Source organism: Pterocles gutturalis, unplaced genomic scaffold, assembly GCF_000699245.1.
Source record: "Pterocles gutturalis isolate BGI_N339 unplaced genomic scaffold, ASM69924v1 scaffold6000, whole genome shotgun sequence".
NCBI lineage: Eukaryota > Metazoa > Chordata > Aves > Pterocliformes > Pteroclidae > Pterocles > Pterocles gutturalis.
In genome coordinates, this window is record NW_010143417.1 from 26,676 (window position 1) to 35,961 (window position 9,286).

General features: G+C 46.8%; 1 protein-coding gene across 1 annotated transcript in view; it reads left to right on the plus strand.

Moving 5' to 3' along the window:
• The window catches only part of LOC104469973 (exocyst complex component 6B), a gene marked incomplete at its 5' end in the record, with an annotated part of 50,459 nt that overhangs the window by 10,175 nt on the left and 30,998 nt on the right, over positions 1-9,286 (plus strand). Inside the window, 3 exons of the mRNA XM_010084726.1 lie at positions 2,729-2,840; positions 6,462-6,596; positions 7,660-7,839. Of these exons, the coding sequence (XP_010083028.1) occupies positions 2,729-2,840; positions 6,462-6,596; positions 7,660-7,839 (427 nt within the window). The remainder of the gene's footprint in view (positions 1-2,728; positions 2,841-6,461; positions 6,597-7,659; positions 7,840-9,286) is intronic.

Consider the following 9,286-nt stretch of genomic DNA (forward strand, 5'->3'; position numbering starts at 1 on the left):
TCACATACCAGTTATCAAGTCCTGCTCTTCTTTTTTTTTTTTTTTCTTTTTCCCAAGGAATGCTTCAGTGGTTTTTTTCAGGGTATGGAACGCATGGGAGATGTCACAGATCCTTCTGATCCTGTGGAGCCCAACCACAGCGGTTGCCAGGCTGCTTGACCCTTGCCAGGCGGGTGGTGAGGTTGCCCAGAGAAGCTGTGGATGCCCCATCCCTGGAGGGGTTCAAGGCCAGGCTGGATGAGGCTTTGGGCAACCTGGGCTGGTGGGAGGTGTCCCTGCCCATGGCAGGGGGTGGCACTGGGTGGGCTTGAAGGTCCCTTCCAACCCAAACCATTCTATGATTCTATGTGGCAGCCTCGTGCCGTCAGTACTGGCTGAGGCATCGGGCAGAGTCCAGCAGCATCCCACTCCTGCCAAGAGCATGACTGTCTCGGGGCGTACACGCAGGCAGACAGTAACTGGCTTGTTTTATTTCGACACCCTGATGACAGGTTGCTCCCTTTTTGCTCCCCGGTTCCCACGCTGCTCCAGCAGCAGCAGGCATCTGCCCCCAGGGTTGTGGGGTTCCTTTGTACCACCCCTTTGCTGTAAATCTCTTTTTTTTGCCATCTGTAGATCATCACAGGGTTAGATTTTATTGTATTGACTATATTTAACCATGCTGTTTGCTGGTGGGCAGGACTGGGGACAATCTGGTTCTTCCTGGGGGATGATGGAGAGCCTGGGGGTGTGTGTGCATGCATATGTGGTGGCTTTTTGTGGGTTTTTTTGTTTGTCTTTAAGTAAAACCTTATTTGAGAGCCTCAGCCATAGTATAAAGAGAAGGAAAATTCATTGACTGGTTTCTTCTCCCCCCACATTTTGTTTTTTGTTCCACATTTTTAAAAACCCAAACGTACCACCTTGGACCTCGCATCAAAACCCTGCGAGAAGGAGCCAAGGCTCCATCTGGGATGCGGAGTGGGCTGGTCCTGATGCTGACACAGGATGTGCTTCCCCACGAAGCAGGAGGAAAATAAACTCAGAGGAATCAGCGGTGATGATCTATAAGAGACCCACGCTAAGACTTTGGCTTGTGGCATTGAATTTAAACGATCAGGAGCTGGGTCCCGGCTGTGCTGCTGGCCCTGCTCTGCTCGCGTCCGGCTGGGAAGGAGACAGTGGTCAACCCTTGGCAGGCGCGTTTCTCAGCAAAGCAGACTTCTGAACATCAGGGAAAAGGAAATATTAGAGAAATCTGTTGGGGAGCGCAGCGTGGCGAGCAGCTGCTGGTGTGCGGGGAGCCGTGCAGCTGAGTTTGTCCTTGGGAAACTGCAGCGAGACACGGCTCGCTTGGCCTCCTGGAAATACAAGCAGGACTTTGCTTAGGGATGCGAGTGGGGAGCGATATTTGCCACTTCTCCCAGGAATTTGGGGATTTTCAGTGGAATTCTTGTGCAGCGGTAGAAGGATAATCCTGAATGTCCTGAAAAATGGGGTTGGCTGAGGGATGCGCGGTGCTCGGGGAGGATGGGCTGGTTCGGGGGATGCTGCTGTTGGTGTTGGAGGGGACTCAGTCTTGCTTTCCCAAGCTGATGGTGCTGATGGGCCAGGGCTTGGCTCAGGACATCTGCTCTAACGTTAAATAGACACAGAAACTGGGGTGATGTGAGCTGAACAAGGGCTGACAGCACCCATCCCTGCACCCCAATAGCAGCATCCCGAGATCCCCCACCTTGCGCACCAACGGTGGGGTTACTGCAAGGTTTGCTTTTGCTTCCCCTGTCCATCCCAGCTTTGTAATCCAGCCCGTTTGTCAGGTAAAACGAGATGGAGAATAAGGTCACGGGCTTGATTTACTGGGAGCTTTGAAGTCATTAACCCTTCTCAACCTTCCAGTTGAAACCTGGAGCAACTGAAACCTTTGAGCAGCCTGGGCTAGTGGGAGGTGTCCCTGCCCATGGCAGGGGGGTTGGAACTCAATGACCTTGAAGGTGCCTTCCAACCCAAACCATTCTGTGATTCTGTGAACATTTTCTTTGCCCTCGGCTGCCCATCCCTGCGCTGCCATGGATAAAGCCCTGTGGTGTCAGGGCTAATGCAGGGCCAAGGACAGATCAAAGGAACCTGTCCTCGGGTGGGTTTCCAAAACCTCCTTCAGAAGGGAGGGGTTGCACCTTGCTGGTGTGCACATTGGAGGGACAGAAGCACTTCAGCAGAAGGCAAAACCCCCAATGCTGGAGTTGCAACCATCTGGCAAAGGGCATGAACGTGTTGCAAGATCTTCCAGTCTCATTTAGTTAAAGAAAAAGCCACGAGAAGGCTGGAGGGGTTATTTTTGGGGGTGTGATTTGGTTTTTTCCCCCTATTGAAGGTCTTTAATCCCTTTCCCCTTGCGTACTGAACATGCAAAAGTCCAGATTTGTGTGCAGGGCAGTGGCTTGGCTGCAGGGGTTAGTGCCGATGCTGCCAGCAGCTCTTACCCCCTGGAGCAGCCCTTCTAAGAGGAGAGGCTCAGGGATGGAGGTTTCAGATGCGTTAGTCTCCCTTCTTTACCGACACATGCACAAAAATGCCTAAATTGTTGCTACTTTGGTAAATATTAGTATGCCAGCGCCTGTAAGCAGTGCACGGATGATCCTGCATGAGGCAGAAGAGGGTTGGGAAGGAGTCTGGGTGATGAGGGCTCCAGGTGATTTTTCTTTTCATATAACTTTTTGCAAATCTCTTGTTAAATTCTACTTTTCAGCTCCACCGAAGTTGATGATATGATCAGAAAATCGACAAATCTGCTGCTGACCCGGACGCTGAGCAACTGTTTACAGAATGTCATCAAGAGGAAAAATGTTGGGCTGACGGAGGTAGGACGTGGCTTCGAGGGGACCCATTTCCAGGGCAGGGTGACAGAAGGGGTTTGGTCCCTTGGAACTCCTTACAGCACCGTTAGAGATGCTGTTTTGGAATATTATAAAATATTTGGTTGGAAAACAATGATGGAACCAGGCAGTGTTGCTGTACAAAGCAAGAAACAGTTTATATTGTGGGAAAGAGGAAGGGTTTTTGCTGTTGCTGTTAGCATGACCGTTCTTTTGAATTTATGGACCATTATATGCCTGAATTAAAGAAAGAGGATTTCACAGAGCACCAAAAAAGAGCCGGGTGGGAGCTATGAGTGGATGGGGAGTGGTTCCCATCTGTAGGAGATGCTTGAGGTGGTTTCAGCACGTTGCTACAGTACAAACTCTATGTTGGTATTTATTTTTTTTTGCAATCGATACTGTTTTGTGCACAAAGTCAGATTTCAAAAAAATTGAATGCACCTAGATTGTGCCTGTTTGGGAACATGTGTGGTACCCAGGGTGGTTTGGATAGCTCAGTGGGACCTCTGTGTGCTGTTATTCAATGAGTTGGTATTAGTACAGCTGCGGTTGTTTAATTGACTGTTGATGTCTCCTGTTCTCTGGACACTGTAAATACCCCGTGGAAGTGAGTTTTGGAGAGTTTAGTGCATTTACAGCGGTATGTATTTACACACCATGCTTCCTCAGCCCTTTATCTCTCAGGCTGGAATCTCTCTGCTCCCTGGAGGCAAATTCCTCGTCCCTCCTGCTCCTTTCAAGGCTCTCTCCGCAAAGAGGAATGCAACCCTATCCCTGCACTCTCCATCCCCCCAGTGATCTTTATTGCTGCTGTTGCAAACGTTCCCACAGTATGATGGAGCGTAGGAAAGGCAAATGGAATACAACAGTCCCTTTGGCCACTTTTTGCCCAGTTTAGGTGGTGTAGATGTTCCTTGGCATCTTCCACGTTGAGCAAAGATGATGCCTTTGGGCCGAGAGTCGCTTCTTCCCATGCTTTGGAGCTGAAGAGGATTTTTTTGAGGAACGCTTACGTAGCATGACATGAGTTTAAAATAAAGTTGTAGTATGTCCAGAGACCGGTGTTCATCTCTGAATCTCTTCTTCTGTCTTCACCCTCTTGCTCCTTACCGCTTACCAAGGTACAACTAGCTCTCCCCTGAGGTTATCTCTACCATCAGTTTTCTCTAATTTGGTTGAAGAAAAACTGCTTTGGGCATCTTCATCCCCTCCTGCCTCTTTTCCTTGTGTAACCGTTGAGTTGGTTGTCCAAATGGAAGCACGCAGCATTTTTCTTCTGTGTTTCTCAAATCCTTCCCTCTTAAGAAAAGACATCGATGAGATTGTGTGGAGCACAGGAATTAAAGGACACTTTGAAAAGTCCCAGGTCACATACAAGCATGGTCCTGGTGTCAAAAGTGATCGCAGAAGGTATTTAAGAACGTTGCATAACTCTCACTTCCCAGATTTAATTTTTGCATAAAGCAACACTGTCCATTTCTAGGCTCTCCAATGGCATTTTCCAAGCAGTGGACAAAGTAATTCAAGGCTGTATACCAACTTTTCCCGGTCTGTTATCCTCTTTAGTTTATTTTTTCATTGCTTTTTTGGGGGGGCTACCTCTGGGCAGTGGATGTTGACATTTGCTACGAAGTCTGCTGCAAATAATTCTGGTGTTTTGAATAATTCTGATATCCCTCAGCAAAAGAGAGGGAAAAGACGCTACTGGTTTTTTTTTTTCCATTTGAATATCCCAACAAGAAGGTCTCACCCCAGCAAGAAAGTCTTACCCCTCTGAATTCAAGAGAAGATCAGAATTTGAAGGATCCAGAGAGGGAGCAGGAAAGCTCTTAGCAAGTGGTAGAAGAGAATCAAAGCAATCAGGGTCTTCAAGTTCGATAGCTGATCTGGACCAGTAAGTTGTGGTGATCGGAGAAGAGGTTTAGGAGGAATTTCACACAGTTGGAAATATCTAATATTTAATTAACTTGAAACTGTGCGAAAATATGTCACGATGGTGATGTCAGGGCTATCTGACACAGAGAAGAGCAAACAAATGAGCGCTTGTTTGGAGGCAAAAATCAGGAAGAGAATGAGAAGAGAAATGAGAAGCCCCCCTCGTTACCTGTGTAATACATTTCAGGGACCAAGTACAAAACAAGAGGAGTTCAAATAGCTTGTAATTGGTTTCTTAAAAGCAAAAACCTGACTGAAATCACAGAAGTGCTGGCTGGAAGGGACCTCTGGATATGTCTAGCCCAACCTCTCAGTGGGATTATTATTACTCGGATCACGTCAACCATTGCTTTGTCTACCCAAGTTTTAATTTCTCCAAAACATAGGTCCCACGGCTTCTCTGGGCACCCTGTTCCACTTCTGCTCTACCTTCCTAATGACTCTCTTCCTTCCTGATATCCAAGATGAACCTCCCAAGCTGTGACCATTGCCCCTTCTCGTGTCCTCTGGCACTAGCAAGAGTTGGGTACTATAATCTTTTTAGTGTTACTTCAATATTTCATCACCTGCAACACTCAAATTGGTGATTAATCCGTCTCATTCAGAAGATTTGCGAGGGTTTCAAAATAATTTCTTTAGAGGAGGTGACTGTGGACCACCACACCATACTCCAGCAATTACATTATGTCAATCCAGAGCGTTGTAATGTCTTCCGTGTCTGTAAGAGAACTGTTTTGCCATGATACTGGAGCTAGAGGTTGTTTGGAAAGGTTTTGTTATAGCTTATGTTGCACCGGGAAAATATTCACAGCAGTCTGCTTGGAAAAAAGGTATCTGCTTAAGGAATTCATGATCCTAACGTGGAAGCCTGGATTGGTTTGCTCAGGATTGAAAATGTTTCTGTTGGTTAACTTCAGCAGAAGCTTTTACTCTGGAGTTGCCTTTAATGTCCCAAAATAGTGTCATGTCATAGAATCCCAGGATGGTTTGGGTTGGAAGGGACCTCCAAGCCCATCCAGTGCCACCCCCTGCCATGGGCAGGGACACCTCCCACCAGCCCAGGTTGCTCAAAGCCTCATCCAGCCTGGCCTTGAACCCCTCCAGGGATGGGGCATCCACATGAAGGCAGCTGAGAAGACAGCATTGAGAAAATTGCAGATAATGGTGGGTATGATAACCCAAAAGATACCAGGGTGAGGTCTGCTGTTCACCTACACCACCCTCAGAAAAGTCAAACCTCGTGGTTTCTTTGTTAAATGCCTTAGTGTGATATTGTCTGGTGTCACTCAAGATACGGGTTATTTAGCGTTCAGTAGCAGACAGAGTATTTGTGATTTGACGTGGCATTTTCTTGTAAGCCTGTTGTATTTGAACTATGCTGAAATGAGCCCTGAGTGACAGCTGAATGTAGGAAAGTAATTACAAAAAAATATATCTTTTGTTGTATTAGTGGCTGTCATGGGAAATGCTTTTCCCCCAAAATTATCTTTTATTTAAGTTTCTGATGTTGTTAAAGGAGGAAAAGCCTTTGAGTGTGTAGCAAAGCTTAGCGTGTTTGTACAGCATTAACTTTTCGTGCCAGAAGCTCATATAAATTGGCATCCGTGAACCTGGCGCGTCCCTGGCTTCAGGAGCACCATCTTTCAATATCTTTTTTTGCCTTTGCAGCTTGTACAGATTATTATAAATACGACCCACTTGGAGAAATCCTGCAAGTTCCTGGAGGAATTCATAACCAATATCACTAATGTACTTCCAGAAACTGTCCACACTACGAAACTCTATGGGACCACGACCTTCAAGGTGAGAAGGCTGGTAGATCCACCTCCGGGGAGCTGCTCTTGATGTTCGGTTGGAGCGTATCTCCCGTAAAAGCGTGTGTGTGGATGTGTGTATGTAGGGAGGGAGCTAAGCTGAGCTGATGGGTAGTTTTGTCATATCCTGGGAGACTCACGCCATCAGACTAGTTTTTGAATTTGTCCTTCAGAGCGTTACTTCTGTTGAGTTCGTGAGCCTTTGTAGCCCTAATTTACAGACTGTGACTGCAGCACTTATTATCTAAAGGATTAAGCAGCTTTTTTTTAAAAAAAGCCTGGTTTTATTTTTTTCAATGAATTTTCAATTTGACTTGCACATGTCTGGCCATGAATGCAAGGTCTTCTCTTTCACCCAAGAGGAGAACAGATTTTTCAGAACTTACATTTGTATATCTTTCCACTCCTTTTAGCGTTATCCCCTAAAAATCAGGGCTGGCAGAAACTGCTAGATTTCCCAACCTTTAGATCATAACCCAGGAGCATTGACCCAGATACTTTATATAAAGTCTGAAGGCTATAATTGGGTCAACTGTGGGGTGTCCAAATTGTGTCCCATGGCCAGAGGGCAGGACATGGGAGCAGCATGGAGGACTCCAGCGATGGTAACGAATTGGTTAGGTGAGGTTTGCCCTTGGGATAACTCATCAGGAGACTAAGGCCCCATGTCCCCAGGGAGGTCCGTTCGTTGTCTCTTCTTGAGTCATCTATCTGGCCTAAGGATGAGTGTTCCTACCCTTGTTCTGGCAGAGAATCTCCAGCTGCACACAGTTTAGTGGACCTCAACTTTTTTCCACATGGGACGTTCCTCTCTTATCTCTCTCTACCATCCTCCAAAAGGTTTGTCCTCCTGGTTCCCGGGTTGCATCAGAGGCAGGCACCAGCTTCCCTACCACTGACCTGGTAGCACCCACCACTGAGCTAACCTGAGGCTGCTGCAGCCCTGTAGCTGCCTGTGGGTGCTTTGTCTTGTTCTACTTTTAGGGCTAAAGCTTGGGTCAAGCTCGCGTGGTATGGAGACTCCATCCCACGTAATGTGGTCTTGTTCCCAGGACGCCCGCCATGCTGCCGAGGAGGAGATTTACACTAACCTCAACCAGAAGATAGACCAGTTCTTGCAACTGGCGGACTACGACTGGATGGCCATGGAGCCGGGCAGCAAGGCCAGCGACTACCTTGTAGATCTCATTGGCTTTCTACGTAGCACGTTTGCCGTGTTCACACACCTCCCGGTAAGCGATCTTCACCAGGTTGATTTTTTTTCTGTCCGGGGAGCACCCGGGCATCCGATGGCGTGGTTGAAACTGATGGTTGCTCAAGCTCTGTGGTGTGTGATGGAAGTGGGGCTTTGTACTGGCAAGAGTGATGAAGTAACAAATTATTTATAAAGCAAAACATTTCAGGTGCTACCAGAAGTTGGGCTTAAGTGAGAGTCTCTCCAAGTATTTGCAAGTCTACTTAATATGTGAACGAGGGAAATATCACAGTCCACCGTGTAGGAGTAGGATCATAATTCACTAGCCACCTATATTTTAGATATATTAACTTTAAGCTTAATGGACATTTGAGATTTTTTTCACGAGCTCCCAGTATACAAGTTTCTATTATTTGATACATTTCCAAATGTTTGTCAAGTCACTGGATGCCTTACATCAAAATATTGCTCTGCATTGGAAGGCAGCATATATTTCTCTCTTTTCTCTGCTGTCTGAAATACGCCTGTGTTTATGCTGTTATTGCCATCAAAAAAATGTGTTATAGTTGTTTTTTGCAGTTGGCTGAGTAGTGTCCTGTTGAATAGGAAAAATATAATCATCAGGGAGTTTCATTTTTGCTCCAGCAAGTTTTTTTCCTTTAAATAAGATTTATTCTGAGCTATCTGGGTATATATTTATGAGTATCTTCAATCAGCAGGTATTTTGAAATAGTAAATCCACTGGACACTATATTTGTCTTAAAAACAATTTCAGTCCTTTCTTCTTTACTGGACAGTTATTTATTTGTTGTTAGTGGGTGCCCAGCATTACAGTACACTGACACACATGGGGCACCTTTCACGAGCTCGAATATAAACAGGAAAAAAACACTAATGGTACACAATGGCAGTTTCCTTAACTCCCTTCTGCTTGTTTATGTCACTGTGATTGCTCCTCTGGAAGGATGTTCAGGCACTCCAGAGTCATTTTAGGAGGTGTTACAGCCCCAAAACTTTGCAGTCTGCTGCATGGCTCCTGTCTTTGGTCTTCTCTGTCACAGCAGGAAAATACGGTAGCTGGATGGAAATGAGGATTGATCTGCTGTGGATGGAGAAGCCACTGAAAGAGAAATCATAGAGTCATCATCGAATCCCAGGATGGTTTGGGTTGGAAGGGACTTTCAAGCCCATCCAGTCTCCCTCCCTGCCATGGGCAGGGACACCTCCCACTAGCCCAGGTTGCCCAAAGCCTCATCCAGCCTGGCCTTGAACCCCTCCAGGGATGGGGCATCCACAGCTTCTCTGGGCACCCTGGGCCACTGCCTCACCCCCTGCACAGGAAAACATTTCTTCCCAATATCTCAGCTCAATCTCCCCTCTCTCAGCTTCAAACCGTTCCCCCTCGTCCTGTCCCTGCACCCCCTGATCCAGAGCCCCCCCATCTCTCCTGTAGCCCCCTTTCAGCACTGGAAGGTGCTGGAAGG